At 40.0% G+C, this 18,612-nt stretch overlaps 1 protein-coding gene across 5 annotated transcripts in view; it reads left to right on the forward strand.

Annotated features, from left to right (window-relative positions):
- Positions 1 to 18,612, forward strand: part of CDKAL1 (CDK5 regulatory subunit associated protein 1 like 1) — a 715,037-nt gene that overhangs the window by 12,766 nt on the left and 683,659 nt on the right. For 3 of the 5 annotated variants that reach the window (XM_024248919.2, XM_054557271.1, XM_054557272.2), the window contains exons 1-4: positions 2,078 to 2,223; positions 3,000 to 3,043; positions 13,720 to 13,897; positions 15,976 to 16,088. In XM_024248919.2, coding sequence (XP_024104687.1) covers positions 13,725 to 13,897; positions 15,976 to 16,088 — 286 coding nt within the window. In that variant the 5' untranslated portion in view covers positions 2,078 to 2,223; positions 3,000 to 3,043; positions 13,720 to 13,724. Of the gene's footprint in view, positions 1 to 2,077; positions 2,849 to 2,999; positions 3,044 to 13,719; positions 13,898 to 15,975; positions 16,089 to 18,612 lie in introns of those variants that run through there. The other 2 variants (XM_063725376.1, XM_054557269.2) reach the window with 2 other exon arrangements.

The raw sequence follows: 18,612 nt of genomic DNA on the forward strand, positions 1-18,612 counted from the left end.
TTATGTATATTTCTGTAAGATAAATTCCTAGAGGTAGGGTTACTGACTTCAAAGGATTTAGACTAAAGGTGCTTAAAGAGAGAGGTTTCACCTGTTATTTAGTTGCTGTAGCCAAAACTTGAAAACATCCTTTCTTCGTCTTTTTTCATACCTATCAATCACCAAGTCTCGCTGCTGTTACCTCCTCAATTTGTTTAAATCTGTCCTTCCTTCCCACTCCTCCCAGCCAACAACTCAATTTAGGCTTTTACTATTTCTTCATGTCTGAAATATTGTCCTCAAACCCGTTGTCCTGAGAGAATAATCTGCTTGAACACATTCATGTTGCTTACTACATACATCCAGGATTAAGTCTAATGCCTTTGAGTACACGAGGTTCACCTTGATCTAGTCCCTGTGCTTCCCTTTCTCTGGCAGACTTCTCCCATCACCAGCTTCACTCTCTCTGCTTTTACACTGTAGAATAATTCATCATTTCAGGCCTCCTTGCTTTTGCTCTGGCTAACTCTCCAGCCTGGAATGCCTTCATCCATTTCCCTTACTTCACCTTTGTGTTCCTGTTCATTCATCTTTCATAGTGATTGCTATTCTCTACTGAAATGAATTTTCTCAAAATAGCCTGCAATTGCAATAGGGAGTACTTTTTTTCTTTCTTTTTAGCTCTAGCGTCTATCACAGTGCTTGTGGTCATGGGGTACATACTCAGTAAAATTTCCTTAACTAGATCTTGGGGGAAAAGGGGTGGAGTCATTCATTCATTCATTCATTCATTCAACATATGTTTATTGAGAAGCTATAAACATAGGCACAAGGTTATGTGCTAGGTAGTGTGATTACAACCAAGAAGATAACCCAGGGCCTACTTTTGGTCTAGTGAAAGAGATGGAACTAGATGGGTATGGTGGTGCGCACCTGTAGTCCCAGCTACTTGGGAGGCTAAGGCATGAGAATCTCTTGAGGCTAGGAGGGACAGGTTGCAGTGAGCTGTGATCATAACACTGTACTCCAGCCTGGGTGACAGAAGAAGACCCTATCTAAAAAAAAAAAAAAAGTAGGGCAACATAAATACACAGTTTTAATTTAGGTGGGTAAAGACAACAGTGGACCCCAGGGCACAATTTAGATTATTTTATGGATATGGATAAACAGAGAAAAGGGTAGTTTTTTTTTAAATCTATTTTAGAGACTGGGTCTCACTGTGTTGCCCAGGCTGTTTTCAAACTTCTGAGCTCAAGTGATCCTCCCACATCAGCCTCTTGAGTAGATGGATGGCATTTTAATTAGATGAAATTGTACTGGGAAAGGCATTTGCAAAACAAAGTAATTGCCCCAAATCACTGTGAAACCCTAAGTCAGGCATAAAACTCACGATTTCTGACCCTTCTTCATGGCCTATTGCCTCCTATTGCCTTTACTTTTTCAAGTAAAGATATTCTTCTGGTAAACACATGGTCAAATACAGTGTCTTGGGTAACGAATAGTAAAGTGAGATAACATATGTAGATCAAGCGGGTGAGAATCCGTACTCCATAAAAGTATTTTCTTTCCATAGGTGTCTGCTAAACTGCCATCTAAGTTTTCCAAAACAAAAAACAAAAACACTTGTGTGGTGCTAAATGATGTATATTAAGTGAAACCTATCAACTGACCTTTATCCTTTCCTTCCTGTTTTTTTAATATTAAAGAAGAGACCTCTTTTCACAAATGATTGAGGAGGCTAGTAAAATGCAGTGAAATGAGCAAGTTCCTTGGGAGTCAGACAGCAGCGGATCCAGCCCAGAGCGCAGCACGACTAGTAGAGTAACTTAGATTAAGTCCTTAAACTTCCAGTGTCCTCTTTTGTAAACTGGGAATAATAATAATAATACATAAACAGTGAAATAATATTTATGCAAAGTACTTAGCACAGTGTCTAACACATAAAAGCTTAGGACAAGTTGGCTATTGAGCATTTCTAGGAACCCGAGGACTCAGGGTTGTTATTTTAGTTCTTGGAATCAAAGGAACTTGAAGCGTAGTCATTCCTAAACTAAGTTAAACCAGAACTAGCGCTTTCAGCAATGATGTAATTTGATCTCTTCGGGCCACCGTCGCTGAGCATGCGTAAATAAACGTGGCGGGACGTATGTGTCATGGCGCTCTCCATCTAAAGTCTGTGCAGCTTCCGGAGAGTGGCGGGTTGATTCTCTCACTTTGGACTGGTTTTTACTTCCCGACTTCTGGGTAAGGGTGGCCGATGGGCCCATGTGGGGCAGAGTGTGGCCACAGCTCCTTTTATGGCCAAGCCTTGTTTCTCCAGTTTCAGTTTTTCTTGGGCTGTTTGCAAATTTGTTTCGCAGTTAAAAGGGGATTTGCCAGCTGGGATGGGGGAATTGGGAGGCAGATGGGGCTTCCAGGAGCGAGGATAGGGTCGTTGGCCTCAGGTGCCGTTCTCCAGTTAGGAGTATTTTAGGCACCTCGTTCCTTATTGTCAGATTTAACTTCATTTGTTCTCCCACTTTGTACCTTAGTGAATTTGTATATGTGACAAGGCTTTCGCAGTTACGTAGCTTTCCCAGATCAGTATCTTAAGAATTTAAGCAAAAGTTATTGAGAAAAGCAGGTGTCTTGCTTTTTCACTTTTCGTTCTTCTTTGCTCATAAAACCTTTTTCTGAATCTCGGGACGACAGTTATCTTTCGGATGGAACGTGATCTGGATGTCTACCTACCTTATCGACTTAATCCTGTTTTGTAGTGGTTGGTTACTCGCACTATGCAGACGTGTTGTAGTGCTGACTATAACGTTTATTACTAAAGCCAGACACTGGATCACAGTCACGGCAGATGTCAGCACACCTGTTGTAATCAGTAAGAAGTTACAAGTAGTATGGAGCATCATTAATCCTCCTGTATAAGGCAATCTTTTATGGAGTCTGATTCCTTTTAAGTAAAGAATCCTTACAGTGGTTTTGTGAACTTTTTGGGTGCTTGCTTTTCCTAATCAATTTTTATTTTCCAGACTCATCTTTCAAGAGGACTTTAGACTAATTGCAGATAATTAAGGTACTGATTTATTTTAAACCTTTTCTGTTTGAGTGCTGTGCATATTTCTGCATGTTAGAAAATGCAGAGAGGTAGCCTAATTTTTTGGCTGTTTGCCACTATCATGTTATGGAAACATTGTGCTTTACATAGTATTAAATCGAAGAGATATTTTCATTTATTTTACTTAACCTTTCATTTTCATTCACCAGCATTGACCATGTCCACTTTTTTGAGATGCCCTCTTCATTTGCCTTCCATGGCCCATGGATTTTTTTCCTTGTCTGGTGGCTGCTTCTTGGAATCCGTTATAAGCTGATTTTCCTTTATCTGGCAGTTAAATTTGGAGTCTCTCAAGTCGTGGTCTTGTACCTTCTCCTATCTCTGTTCTCTTTTTCTTCGCCTCTGGGTGATGTAATCCACACGTCTGTCAACAGTTATTTGTCTTTTTGATTCTACCCATCCTAATGGGTATGAAGTGGTATATTATTGTGGTTTGGATTTCCATTTCCCTGTTGGCTCATGATGTTGACATCTTTTCACGTGCTTATCAGCCATTTGTATGTGTGTGTTTTTGAGACACGGCTTCCCTATGCCACCCAGGCCAGAGTGCAGTGGCTCGATTACGGCTCACTACAGCCTTGACCACCTGGTCTCAAGTGATCCCACTTCAGCCTCCCAAGTAGCTGGGACTACAGGTGCATGCCACCATGCCCGGCTAATTTTTACTTTTTTTTTTTTGTAGAGATAGGGTCCGTGTTTCCTAGGCTCTGGCCTTGTACTCCTGGCCTGAAGTGATCCTGCCACCTTGGCTTCCCAGTGTTGGGATTATAGTCATGAGCCGCTGCACCTGGCCCATTTCTGTATCTTCTTCATCTAATCTGTTTTTCTTTTTGTTGCTTGTGCTTTTCCTTTCTTAGCTAAGAAAGAAGGGCCTACTCTAACATCATAAAGATTTGTGCTTATGTTTTTTTCTAAGAGTTTCATAATGTTAGCTCCTAAAGTTAGGTCTGTGATCCGTTTTCGGTTAATTTTTGTATATGATGTGAAATAGGGCTGCAACTTTATTTTTTACATGTTGCTATCCAGTTGTCCTGGCATCATTTGTTGAAAAAAAACTATGCTTTCCCCGTTGAATTGTCTTGGCATCCTTGTTGAAAATCAGTTGACTAGGTTATGTATATTTGACATACATTCTAGGTGGTTTTTATGAAAGAATAATTCTGGGACAGTGATTATCAAACTTTAATTCAGATCAAAATCACCTGGAGGGCCTGTTAAATGTTGCTAGGTTTTACTCAAAATATCTGATTTAGTATGTCTGGAGTGGAGTTCAAGAATTTTCATTTCTGGCTGGGCATGGTGGCTCATGCCTGTAATCCCATACTTTAGGGGCCAAGATGGGAGGAGTTTGAGACCAGCCTGGACAACAAAGCGAGACCTTGTTTTTACAAAAAAATTGAAAAAGAAAGAAAAAATGTTCATTTCTAACAAGTTCCCCATGATGCTACTCCAGCTGATGTGGAAATGACACTTTGAAAACCACTGGACATTGCGTTGCAACTTTGGCTGTACACATGAGTATGACTGGAAAGTTTTTAAAATATATTGATGCCCAGGCTCCATTCTCAGAGATTCATTCAGCTATCTTGGGGCTTAGTTGGGAGTTTTCTTTCTTTTTTTTTTTGTTTCTGTTTTTGTTTTTGTTTTTGTTTTGAGACAGAGTCTCGCTCTGTCGCCCAGGCTGGAATGCAGTGGCGCGATCTCGGCTCACTGCAAGCTTAGTTGGGAATTTTCAAAAGCTCTTCAGGTGAATAGAATGAGTGTTCAAGATTGAGAACCATTACTGTGGAATAGTGGTTCTTAATTAGGGATCTATAGTGGAATTACCTGGACAGTTTCTATGTTCACATACTTCAGTTCTACTCTTGGGGATTCTAATTCAGAATGGAACCTGGAGATTTGCTATGATAAAAAGCTTCCGGCTGGGTGCAGTGGCTCACGCCTGTAATCCCAGCGCTTTGGGAGGCCAAGGCGGGTGGATCACCTGAGGTTGGGAGTTCAAGACCAGCCTGACCAACATGGTGAAACCCCGTCTCTACTAAAAATACAAAATTAGCTGGGCGTGGTGGCTGGTGCCTGTAATTCCAGCTACTCGGGAGGCTGAGGCAGGAGAATTGCTTGAACCCAGGAGGCACAGGTTGCAGTGAGCCGAGATCGTGCCATTGCATTCCAGCCTGGGCAGCAAGAGTGAAACTCTGTCTCATAATTTAAAAAAAAAAAAGCCTCCCTAATAACTCACCTATGTAAGTAACCACTGCTCTAGGATATTGCATCCTCCTTCTTCCTATCATTTTCAGTATTTTCCTTTTCACTGACTCTATTTTTATTCCCTTTATCAAATTTGATTTCCTCTACCTTTGAGAAAAATTTTTAATGATCCTTTTGCTCCATTTAGCTATTATGCTGCTTTCCTTTTATTCTCAAACTTTCATTTCCATATGATTTAATTAAAAATTTCTGAAGGCTAAACAATTCCCTCTATCAGTTTGTTCAAAGTAAAACCTTTGGCTTATTAATAGTGATGAGTGAGATTATTTAGGTACTTATGATATACAGCCAGGTTTATGCTACATAATGCTGATATGCAGCGTTATATTTATCTTTTTTGAGTGAATATCTCCAAATGAAATTGCTGGCTCGAAGGATATTCAAATGTTTGGTATAATTGTCAGGTTGTCCTCCAGAAGGGGTGTACCAGTTTTTCTATGCTTTCAGCTAACAGAGTTTTTGTGAGCTTTGTATCAGTGAGGCAGCTGAAAAATAACTTATTGTTTCAATACTTGTTGTTAGTGTGGTTGAGCATTCTTTCCTCTTTTTTTTTTTTCTTTTTTGGGTATTTGTATTTCTTAAGTGAACTGCCCGTTTTTCCTTTGCGCATTGTTTTCTGGAATGTGGTTACTTATTAGTGTCACATTAGATTCTTGCATTGTTTGTACTTTGCCATTGAGGCAAAGCCATAGTGGGAAGAGCATGGTATTGAGAGGATGCCTAGGTTCTGATTTCTAGCTCTATCAAGGTACAAATCCTTTTGCTTTAGTGGACTCCAGTTCTGTAAGATAAGAAGCTTAGCAACTTCTACTTCTCTAACTCTAATGATATGGGATGTCTATTGCAGTGGATTCCTTTCATTCCTCTTTTTCCTTTCTATTTCTCTTCAGTGGATCCATACACACTTGTATATGGGAAGGCAAAATGTGTAATTAAAAAATATGGCTTTTAATTAATGTTATTTAATTATTCATGATCTGTCGGTAGTTCTTCAGCATTCCAAAGGCACTACCTGGTCCTAGCCTCTCTTATTTAATTATTTCATAGAATAGTGGTGATAGAAGAAATCCTAGGGGTTGGGCATTTACTTCAGCTTCCCACCCAGTGTAGAATTTCCTGCTGTGTCATAGAAAGACTAGCTAAATTCAACTTAACCATTGCATTCATTCATTTAGTCAGTAACTATTGTGTGCCTGCTATGTGTTAGGCATTGTTAGAGGTGTTGTAGAGACAGTACTGAAAAAGAGATGATGCCTTTGTGCTTAAGAAGCTTACATTGTAATGAGGAAGATACAATTATATATGTGGTGTCAGGTAGGTAAGCACAATGAAGAAACATGAAACAAAAGCAGGGTTAGAAGCAGTGAAAGTGTGGGCATGCTTCGGCAGCGTGGTTATTTTAGATAAGGTAGTAGGAAAGCCCTCTCTGAGGAGGTGTTGTCTGAGTGAAGAAGTGGGTGGGAAGACATACTTTTCTGGGGGCTGATATTCTGGCAGAGGAATAGCAATTATCAAGGCTCCCGAGTCAGAAACTAATTTGGCGTACTCAGAATGTCTATATCCATATATTGCCCGACTGTGTAGTCTACAGTAAAAGTATTTATTGAGAACCTGCAATGTGCTAGACATAGTTCTAGGCACCTGGGATAAAACAGTGAACACCTCACACGAAAACCTTTACCCTCACGAAGTATGTATTCTAGTAAGATAAACAGTTAAAAAATTATTAAAACGTTGGAAGCAGATGATTAAGTGCTGCAGTTTTAAAAAAAGCAGGAAAGGGGCACAGGAAGAGGGTGTGTGGTGAGGTGGGGGTGTTGGTTGGAAAGTCCTCTCTTGTTACACTTGAGCAAAGTCCTTAAAGGCTTGAGTGAGTGAGCCATTCAGGTGTCTTGAGTAAGAGCATTCCAGGCAAGAATAAGACTGTGAAATGAATGCATATCTAGTGGGTATGAAATAACAAAGCCTGCATGACTGAGGGGAGCGTGGTAGGAAGTGGGGCCAGAGATGCAGCAGGAGGCTGATTATATATGTCATTGCAAATCTTTGTAGTGATTTTGGCTTTTTACTCTGATATGGAATACCATTGGAAGGGTTTGATTGAGAAGCTTGAGATGAACTTAGGTTTTAAAGGGATCCCTGACTTATGTGCTGAAAATGTTCTTGTAGAGTTAAGGATAGAAGCAAGGATACTAGGGATTGCAATAATCCAGACAAGAGGTGATGTTGGTTTGGACCAAGAGTGTAACAGTGGGTATGGTCACAAATAGATTCTGAATATATTTTGAAGGTACAGCCAATAGGATGTTGTTGATTGATTGGATTTAGGGTGACAGAAAGAGGGGAGTGCAGGATTTTTGGCCTGAGCAGTAGAAGATTGGGATTGTCTTTTTTTTTTTTTTTTTTTGAGACAGAGTCTCACTCTGTTGCCCAGGCTGGAGTGCAGTGGTGAGATCTTGGCTCACTGCAACCTCCGCCTCCTGGGCTCAAGCAATTTTCCTGCCTCAGCCTCCCAAGTAGCTGGGTTTACAGGCGCCCGCCACTATGCCTGGCTAATTTTTTGTATTTTTAGTAGAGACGGGGGTTTCACCATGTTGGACAGGCTGGTCTCGAACTCCTGACCTTGCGATTCACCCACCTCGGCCTCCCAAAGTGCTGGGATTACAAACATGAGCCACTGTGCCCAGCCGGGATTGCCATTAAATGAAATGGGAGAAGTTGTAAGACGATCTGGTAAGGTAGGGAGAAGATCAGGAATTCTGTTTTGACTTTGACTTTTTTTTTTTTTTTTTTTGAGATGGGGCTTTGCTCTTTGTTGCCCAGGCTGGAGTGCAGTGGTGCGATCTCAGCTCACTGCAACCTCTGCCTCCCGGGTTCAAGCGATTCTCCTGTCTCAGTCTCCCGAGTAGGTGGGATTGCAGGTGCCCACCACCATGCCTGGCTAATTTTTGTATTTTTAGTAGAGACGAGGTGTCACCATGTTGGCCAGGCTGGCCTCGAACTCCTGACCTCAGGTGATCCATCCACCTCAGCCTCCCAAAGTGTTGGGATTACAGGCATGAGCCACTGTGCCCAGCCCTGTTTTAACTTTTTAAGTTTGAAGTAATTATTAGACATTCAAGCAGTGGTGTGGAATAGGCAGTTGAACGTCTGAGTCTGAAGCTTGGGGGAAGAATGGGGCTGGTTATATAAGCATATACGTAGTTGATATTTCAAGGCCATGGGACTGGATGAGGTCACCTAGGGAGTGCCTGAAACTAGAGAAGAGTTCCTGTAACAGAGCCATGGGGGCATTCTAATGGTGAGAAGTTGGAGAGATGAGCAGAGGAGACTGGAGCTAGGAGAGTGTGGCATCCTGGAAACTAGTGCAGTTTCTTACTGCAGTTCTTTAGTCTTTAATAATGTACACTGTGAATCGGTAAGGAAGCAGAATTTTCTAAATTTATTTGACCATAGAACCATTTTTTTTTTTTCCAGATAGGTAGTAAATAATTAGAACCAATTTGGGAAAGACTAACCTGGTTCATTTCACCCTACCTGGATGGCTGAGAGTTGGCCAGGGCTCTTTTTTGCAAGAACAGAATACCCACCTCAAACTGATATAAGCCACAGTCTTGCATGACTGAGCAGAGCAGGGCTGCATTTGGCTTCAGGCATTTGTTGGATTCAGATGCTCAAATAATGTCAGTATGGTTCTTTATCTTTCTAGATCTTATTAGGCTTCATTCCTTAAGTAGGCTTCCTCCCTGTGGCAGACAAGATGGCTCTGGTATCCCCAAGTTGACATCCTCCCAACTTAGCCACTTCAGTGACAAGAGAAGCTATCTTCTGTTAACACTAGCATAGAATCCTCACAGTGATTCTTATTGGCTAGGCTTCTCATGACCGACCCTGAACTGGTCATTGTGGCCAGGAGGATGAGTTACCCTGGCAAGCTTGGGTCATGTTCCCCATTCCAGTGTCTAGGGAAAGGGAAGTCTGCGATTGACAGTCTTTTTTTTTGAGACAGAGTTTCGCTCTTGTTGCCCAGGCTGGAGTGCATTGGCGTGATCTCGGCTAACCAAAACCTCTGCCTCCCGGGTTCAAGCAATTCTCCTGTCTCAGCCTCCTGAGTAGCTGGGATTACAGGCATGCGCCACGACGCCCAGCTAATTTTGTATTTTTAGTAGAGACAGAGTTTCCCTATGTTAGTCAGGCTGGTTGTGAACTGCCAGCCTCAGGTGATCTGCCCGCCTTGGCCTCCTAAAGTGTTGGGATTACAGGCGTGAGCCACCATTTCCGACGATTGACAGTCTTACCATGACCACGTGATATGTATGTTAACTATAATCCAGCCAGTCCTTGATGGATTGATGTTTGGTTTATTTCTAATCTTTGGTTCTTACTGACAATATAAAGCTAGCTGAGATTTGAACACAGATTTTTCGGATACCCAGTGCATAATTTGTCATAGCTGTAATGAATACATTACAGAGGAAAGGAGCCTGGCTGGCCGCCACTCTGTTAATTGAATGATGTGAATGGAAGGATGGGAATCCAGCAAATGAGGAGAAGGAAAATTCATCAGAAAGCTTTGAGGACAACTGAAAGAATGTAAGATCCTTAACACCGCAACTCAGATGAGGAACAGTGGTCATTCAACATACACATACTAAGTAGGTAGTAGAGTACCACACAGTGTATGGGCTTGAACTCATCTGTCATGGCATCCTTGTTTAGCTTCTTTGGGCAAGTTAATTTATCTGTGTTTCAGTTTGTTCATCTGTAAAGCGAGGATAGTAATACTGTCTACCTAGTAAGAGTTGTTGTGAATGGTTGATGAGATGACCCTATAAAGGACTTGCCTTGTGTCTGGATATAGTATTAGTAGTAGTACTATTAGTAAGTATATACGAGTGTATTCCCCTCCTCCCCATTTTTTTCTTAATTATTTTATTCTAACATAATTACAGCTTTACCTGCAGTTGTAAAACTTATGCAGAAATCCTTGTACGCTTTACCCAGGTCTCCCATTGGTAACATCTTGCAAAACTACAATACAATACATTATCACAACCAGGATATTGACATTGATACAGTCAGGATACAAACCATTTCCATCATCACAAGGATTCCTCATGTTGCTCTTTTATAGTCATACCCATTCTCCTCTCACCCTCTTCTTTCTTTAATCCCTGGCAACTACTATTCTGTTCTCCATTTCCATAATTTTCTCATTTCAAGCATGTTATATAAAAGTGATCATACAGAATGTAACCTTTTGGGATTGACTTTCTTCATTCAGCATAATTCTCTGGAGAGTCATCCAGGTTGATGCATATGTCACTAGTACATTTCTTTTTATTGCTCGATAGTGTTCCATGGTATGGATGTACCACACTTTGTTTAACCATTCACCTTTTGAATGGCATCCAGGTGGTTTCCAGATTTGGGCTATTACAAAGAAAGCTGCTGTAAACATTCATGTACAGGTCTTTGTCTGAATACAAGTCTTTATTTCTCTTGGATAATTGCCCAGGAGTACAATTGCTGGGTTGCATCATAGTCATATGATTTGTTTAAGAAAATACCAAACTGTTTACTGGAGTGGCTATACCATTTTTCATTCCCTCCAGGACTGTATGAATGATGCAGTTTCTTTGCATCCTTGCCAGTGTTTGGTGTTTTCACTGTTGTCTGTTTTATCCATTCTGAAAGGTGTATACTGATACCTCATTGTGGTTTTAGTTTCCATTTCTGTGCTTATTTGCCCTCTGTATATTCTCTTGAAATGTCTTTTGTCATTTTCTTTTTACGGTTGTGTTTTGACACTAGTTCTTTGTCAGATATGTGGTTTGCAAATATTTTCTTCCACTCTGTAGTTTGACTTTTCAGCCTCTTAATAGGGTCTTTCTTAAAGCAAAAGTTTTAAATTTTAATGACATTCAATTTATTTTTCTTTTTATGGATTGTGCTTTTGGTGTCACATCTGGTAACTTTTTACCTATCCCTGAGTCCAGAAGATTTTCTCCTGTGATTTTTTTCTAAAAGTTTTATAATATTATGTTTTACATTTTTTTTTTTTTTTTTTTTTGAGACAGAGCCTCACTCTTGTCACCCAGGCTGGAGTGCAGTGATACGATCTCAGCTTACTGCAACCTCTGCATTGTGGGTTCAAGCAATTCTCCTGCCTCAGCCTCCCAAGTAGCTGGGATTACGGGCGTGCACCAACACACTCAGCTAATTTTTTGTATTTTTAGTAGAGATGCGGTGTCACCATGTTGGCCAGGCTGTTCTTGAACTCCTGACCTCAAGTGATCCACCCGCCTCGGCCTCCCAGAGTGCTGGGATTATAGGTGTGAGCCACTGCGCCCGGCCTATGTTTCACATTTAAGTCTATGATCCATTTTGAATTAATTTTTGTATAAGGTGCAAGACTTAGGTCAAGGTTCATTTTTTGCCTATAAATGTCCACTTGCTTCAGCACGAATTGTTTAAAAAGCAATCTTTCCTCCATTTAATTGCTTTTGTGGAATATTTGTGTAGGTCTGTTTCTAGGTTTTCTGTTATGTTCCATTGATCTATATTTCTATCCCTCTACCAATACCACAGTCTCAATTATAGCTATCTAATAAGTCTTAAAATTGGGTAGACTAGTTCTTCTTACTTTACTCTTCTCAAAATTGTTTTAAATATATTAGTTTCTGTACATTTCCATATAAAATTTAGAACAGTCTTATCTATACCTACAAAAAGTCTTGCTGGGATTTTGGTAGGGATTATTTTTAACTTGTGGATCAATTTGGTCTCCACTGACACTGCAGAACTTCATTACTGGTCGGTTGGTTGGTTTGAATGTCCAGGATCCCTCCAGGGCCTTCTCTGATTCTACACTAGTGGAGTGTGTTGGGGTGCTTGATTGTAGGTAGAAGTCAAAGCTCTCCCCACTTGGCCTTTGTAGCGTGCCTGGGGGTGGGATTACATTTTTGTGTGTGTATGTGTGTGTGTGTGTGTGTGTTTGTGTTTGGCTGGAGTAGAATGATTATTATCTAAAATTTTTCTGTCTTCCTAGGCTGCCCTTTGTATAGTTCTTTAATGAGAAAGCAGGCTTTTATTGGGGGGTTTTATTGTTGTCATCTCTTGCCATTTCTGATTGCTGGGATCTTTAGTTCCATGTCTGAGCTGTAGGAGGCAGAAGAAAACCCAAGGAACTCATCATCATATTCCTTGGGTCCTGAGGTTCGTAGCCAGTCTGCCTTATGCTTGTTTTATATATAATGTCCAGAGTTTTATTTGTATTTTGCTGGCGGGGCAGGGAAAAATGTGCTTATCTTCTTGCAAGCTGTGTCCACATTTTCTTCTTTTAATTATAAAAATTTCGAATATTTAGAAAAGTCGTATAGGATAATGAACATGAACCTATCTATTTTCTAGTTTTAAGAGTTGTAAATTCTTTTCAGTATGTCTTAATCTATTTTTTCTTTTTTTTTGAGATGGAGTTTTTCTCTGTTGCCCAGGCTGGAGTGCAATGGTGCACTCTCGACTCACTGCAACCTCTGCCTCCTAGGTTCCAGCGATTCTCCTTCCTCAGCCTCCCGAGTAGCTGAAACTGCAGGTGTACACCACCACGCCCGGCTAATTTTATACTTTTAAAAGAGATGGGGTTTCACCACGTTGGCCAGGCTGTTCTCAAACTCCCGACCTCGAGTGATGTGCCCACCTCAGCCTCCCAAAGTGCTGGGATTACAGGCATAAGCCACCCAAAGTGCTGGGATTACAGGCATAAGCCACTGTGGCCAGCCAGTCTATTTTTTCTGAGGTCCTTTTAAAGTAAATTATAGACACAATGACATTTCACTTTTAAATATTCAATATGCATCTCTAAAAAATAAAATTTTTGAATATAAGGACAGTACTTTATATCGAATGATTTATAATAACATCTTCATATTATCTAATATCCAGCTCATATTCTGATTTCCCTAGTTATTCCCAAAATTTCTTATAGCCTGATGGACAAAGAAGGAAACAATCAAGAACATGAATTGCATTTAGTTGTTAGGCTTTTACGCTTCCCGTAATCTGAAACAGTTCGTCTCCTACTTTTTCCTACTTGACATTGATTTGTTGAAGAAATAGTTCCTTTTGAACCTTGGAATGTCCTATTGTCATTAGGGTTTTGTCTGATTGTTTCCTTGTGTTTCTTTTTTCAGTATACCCAAGATAGTACTTCATCCTTGTGTTTCTTTATCGCTTGTATTTTCTATAAATTTGAAGTTAGATCCAAAGGCTTGATTAGATTCAAATTTGGTGAGAATATTTCATAAATGATGCTATGCTAAGCAGATTTTCATAAGTTGATTTTATTTATAACTTTTATGTGGTAGAGAATATGCCTTCTGCATCCTGTGATACACTACTGGATGACATTGAAGATATCGTGTCTCAGGAAGATTCAAAACCACAAGATAGGCATTTTGTAAGAAAGGATGTTGTCCCGAAGGTACGAAGGCGAAATACCCAAAAATATTTGCAAGAGGAAGAAAACAGGCCACCAAGTGACAGGTAAGCTTTTTTCCTTGAAATTATATTCATTTTCTTTTTTTTTTTTGAGACAGAGTCTTGCTCTGTCGCCCAGGCTGGAGTGCAGTGGTGTGATCTCGGTTCACTGCAACCTCCTCCTCCTGGGTTCAAGCGATTCTCCTGCCTCTGCCTCCCTAGTAGCTGGGATTACAGGCACACACCACCATACCTGGCTGTTTTTTGTGTTTTTAGTAGAGATGGGATTTCACCATGTTGGCCAGGCTGGTCTTGAACTCCTGACCTCAGGTCATCTGCCCACCTTGGCCTCCCAAAGTGCTGGGATTACTGGCCTGAGCTACTGAGCATGGCCGAAATTATATTCATTTTCATTCCAGGGAGAAGCTGACACTACTGGTCTGTGTGATATATATAATGTCTCTTCAGTAGAATCTTTGAACTTTTGATAGGAAATACAAGTTGAGTATCACTTATCTGAAATGCTTGAGACCAGAAGTGTTTCAGATATCACGTTTTTTTTTTTGGATTTTGGAATATTTGCATTACATACTTTCCAGTTGAGAATTCCTAATCCAAACATCTGAAATGCTCCAGTGAGCGTCCTTTGAGTATCATTTTGGCACTCAAAAAGTTTCAGGTTTTAGAGCATTGTGGATTTTGAATTTTTGAATTAAAGAAACTCAACCTGTATGTAGATTTTTTTTTTATTTGAATGCTTTTAAATTTGGCAAGGTAATTTGTTAAAAAGAAATGAGATGTCAAATTGGATGTTCCTAGAAGATAGCCTCGGGCAATAGGAATCTCTTGGATGTTACTGTAGTTGATATGTAAGTCTGTGTTACTTCCAAATAAAATTTTTACTGGAGTTTGTGATTCTTATGAGACAGTAGTATTTGGACATTTGAATTTTCTTAGCTGATTTTCAAATACCTGTGGATCAGGTAAAGGCAGTGGGCACAAATAAATTATTGCCCCATTTACACTATTATATAGATCTCTAGTCCGTGAAATTTTGATACAACCTAACCAGAAAGGATAATGTAATTATATGGTTTTAATAAGCCTGTATTTGTTTATCTAGTCAACTGCTGAACTTTATAATCTACTTATTTTGTTGGGAAACTAAGCTTTTAAATTCTTTGAATTTAAAATTTGCTTATATTTTAATGACTGAAGTTTATAAAATTTGTCCTAAATGTGTCCTTCAGGTAATTTCTGTTTACTTATAAATTATTAGAGCAATCTAAGTTGAAAGTCCTTTTTTTCCCCTAAAAATACTACGTTATTTTTAGAACTCTGATTCTATAGAGTGCTTTTAATAATGCTTTAGGATGACAGTTTTTAACTTTGATTAAGTTATTTATATCTGTAAGTTTTAAGGAAGCTAAAGATTGCAACTAGTATATAGGAATCTGTAAACAGACATACTTTTCTTTATTTGTCATTGCTGCTAGAACCACTTTCTTTCCTATTGTTATTTTTGTGTGCCTTTCAAGGAGTTGAACTTAGTGTTAGTAAGTTAGTAGTATGAATTTAAAATACGATTCAGAGAAAAAGGAGATTTTTTTATGTGGAGTGTTAACTTCTTAGAACTCTGTGGTTATTTTATCTTGATTTTAGACTTTTGATATAACAACAGATTTTGAGTTAAGTTGGTGCATTTAATGAATAGCTTTTGAATGGATTGTAGTGAGTTTGTTTTTTGTGTAATATATCTTAAAATCATCCAGTGGTTTTTATTTTAAAAATTACTCAATGAGGCTGGGTGTAGTCGTGGCTGATGCCTGTAATTCCAGCACTTTGGGAGACAAGGTGGGAGGATCACTTGAGCCCAGGAGTTCAAGATCAGCCTGGGCAGCATAGTGGGACACCGTCTCTACAAAAAATAAAAAAAATTAACAGGTGTGTTGGTGCATGACTGTAGTCCCAGCTACTTGGGAGGCTGAGATGGGAGGATCCCTTAGGTCTGGGAGGTTGAGGTTGCAGTGAGCTGTGGTCACACAGCTGCACTGCAGCCTGGGCAACAGAGCAAGACCCCGGATAAAAAAAAAAAAAATCACTCAATGAAACTTACTTTTTTTTTTTTATTGGTTCCTTAACAGCACTATTCCAGGCATACAGAAAATTTGGATACGAACATGGGGTTGTTCTCATAATAATTCAGATGGAGAATATATGGCTGGACAGCTAGCTGCTTATGGCTATAAAATTACAGGTAATGAGATCTATAATATATTTTATTGATTAAATTTTTCAGAATTAAGTTTTTTAGAGATAAATATTTTAGCTTAGCAGTTAAAGGGTATTTTAGCATGACAGTGATTTTAAGGTGAAACACTGATAGTTATTACACATTTTGTAGATAACCATGGATGTCATATTTAAAAAAACTTTTTATTTTGAAATAAGTTTAGACTTTCAGAAAAGTAGTAAAATTAGAGAGTTCACATATGCCCATCACCAAGCTTCCCTTGATATTAACATCTTACACAGTTGTAATATCATTAATAAACCAGGAAATTAACATTAGTGCATTTCTGTTATCTAAACTGTAGATCGTATTTGAATTTTACCAGTTTTCCCATTAACTTCCTTTTTCTGTCCCAAGATCTAATCTTGGGTCCCACCTTACATTTACTTTCATGTCCCCTTAGTTTCCTCCAATCTGTGACAGTTTCTTAATTTTTTCTTGTCTTCTGTGACCTTGGCACTTCTGAAGAAAACATTTCCTTGATATTTCTGATGAAAATGATTATTATGTAGAACGTCGTTCAACTTGAATTGGTCTTTTTCTCATGATTAGAATGAGGTTCTGGGTTTTTGGCAAGCAGAGAACAGAAGCGATGCTATATTTTTCTCAGTGCATCATATCAGGCTCATGATGTCAGTGTGTCTTATACTGGTACACTAACCCATGTCTGCTAGGTTTCTTTCCAATACAGTCACTGTTTTTCTCATTACAACTAATAAATATCCTATTTCTCCTCAACCTTTGGCCTGTTAATTTTAGTATCTACTGGTGGATCTTGTCTGCAACAGTTATTACTGTGGTGTTTACTTAATGGTGATTTTTTGCTATCTTGTTTTCTTTACATTTATATTTATTTATTTATTTATTTATTTACTTTGAGATGGGGTCTCTTTGTGCCCCATTCTGGAGTGCAGTGGCACGATCTCAGCTCACTGCATCCTCTGCCTCCCGGGTTCAAGCGATTCTTCTGCCTCAGTCTCCCGAGTAGCTGGGATTACAGGCATATGCCACCATGCCTGGCTAACTTTTGTATTTTAAGTAGAGACGGGGTTTCACCATGTTGGCCAGGCTAGTCTTAAACTCCTGAGCTCAAGTGATCAACTCGCCTCGGCCTGCCAAAGTGCTAGGATTACAGGCATGAGCCACCGCGCCCAGCCTCCTCTTTACATTTATTAATTGGATTTTTTCTCTAAGGAAGAGCTGTCCATTCTTCTCCATCTCAATTAATTAATTAATTAATTATTTTTTTTGAGACAGAGTCTCGCTTTGTTGCCCAGGCTGGAGTACAGTGTCGTGATCTCGGCTCACTGCAACCTCCGCCTCCTGGGTTCAAGGGATTCTCCTGCCTCAGCCTCCCAAGTAGCTGGGATTACAGGCATGCACCACCACACCGGGCTAATTTTTTGTATTTTTTAGAGATAGGGTTTCGCCATGGTAGCCAGGCTGGTCTAGACCTCTTGATCTCAGGTGATTTACCTGCCTCGGCCTCCCAAAGTGCTGGGATTACAGGCATGAGCCACTGCGCCTGGCCCATCTTAGTTATTTCTATCAGTACAGACTCATGGATATTTATTTTATCCTGTGGATATAGTCTGATGCTATCATTATGTATTATGCTGCTTGTTGTTCCAATCTTGGCCATTAGGACCTTGTTCAGGCTGGCTCCTGTGTCTTTTCAACATGCCCCCATCTTTTTTTTGAGCACTTCTTTATTTCCTGGCACCACAAAATGTTCTAATCTCTCATATTTTCCCTTCCCTAGCCTTGGAAGCAACCAGTTTTCCAAGGAGTCCTGATTTTTTTCATTAAGAGAATGGCATTTAGAAAAGGGGATCTGGGCAGTCAATATGTTTGCTCGTTGCCACCGTGAGGTGTCGCTGTTGTGAGGTCCTCTTGGGGGATAGAGCTAGGAATTATGTATGTATAGTAACCCACACATATGCACACATCTGTAGCTGTTTCTGTATCTATTATGTGTACTAAATGAAACTATAATTAGAATGCTTTGTGACAGGCACTGACCCGGTGCTTTATGTATGTTATCTTGCTTAGTCCTTGAGTAGGAGGAAATATTGGCACCCCTACTTTACAGTTGAGAAAGGACAGGTTGTGTCTTTGTTTTTTTTTTTGAGATGGAGTCTTGCTCTGTCTCCCAGGCTGGAGTGCAGTGGCGCAATCTCGGCTCACTGCAAGCTCCGCCTCACGGTTCAAGGGATTCTCCTGGCTCAGCCTCCCGAGTAGCTGGGACTTCAGGTGTCCGCCACCATGCCTGGCTAATTTTTTGTATTTTTAGTGGAGACAGGGTTTCACCGTGTTAGCCAGGATGGTCTCAATCTCCTGACCTCGTGATCCACTCGCCTTGGCCTCCCAAAGTGCTGGGATTACAGGCGTGAGCCACCGCGCCCGGCCTGAGAGGTTGTGTCTTATCTTAAATAACATATGCAGTGAAGTCTCTGTCACTTCCGAACACTGCTCCTGACCATTGTTC

The sequence above is a fragment of the Pongo abelii genome, chromosome 5 (genome assembly GCF_028885655.2).
Source record: "Pongo abelii isolate AG06213 chromosome 5, NHGRI_mPonAbe1-v2.0_pri, whole genome shotgun sequence".
NCBI classification, from domain to species: domain Eukaryota; kingdom Metazoa; phylum Chordata; class Mammalia; order Primates; family Hominidae; genus Pongo; species Pongo abelii.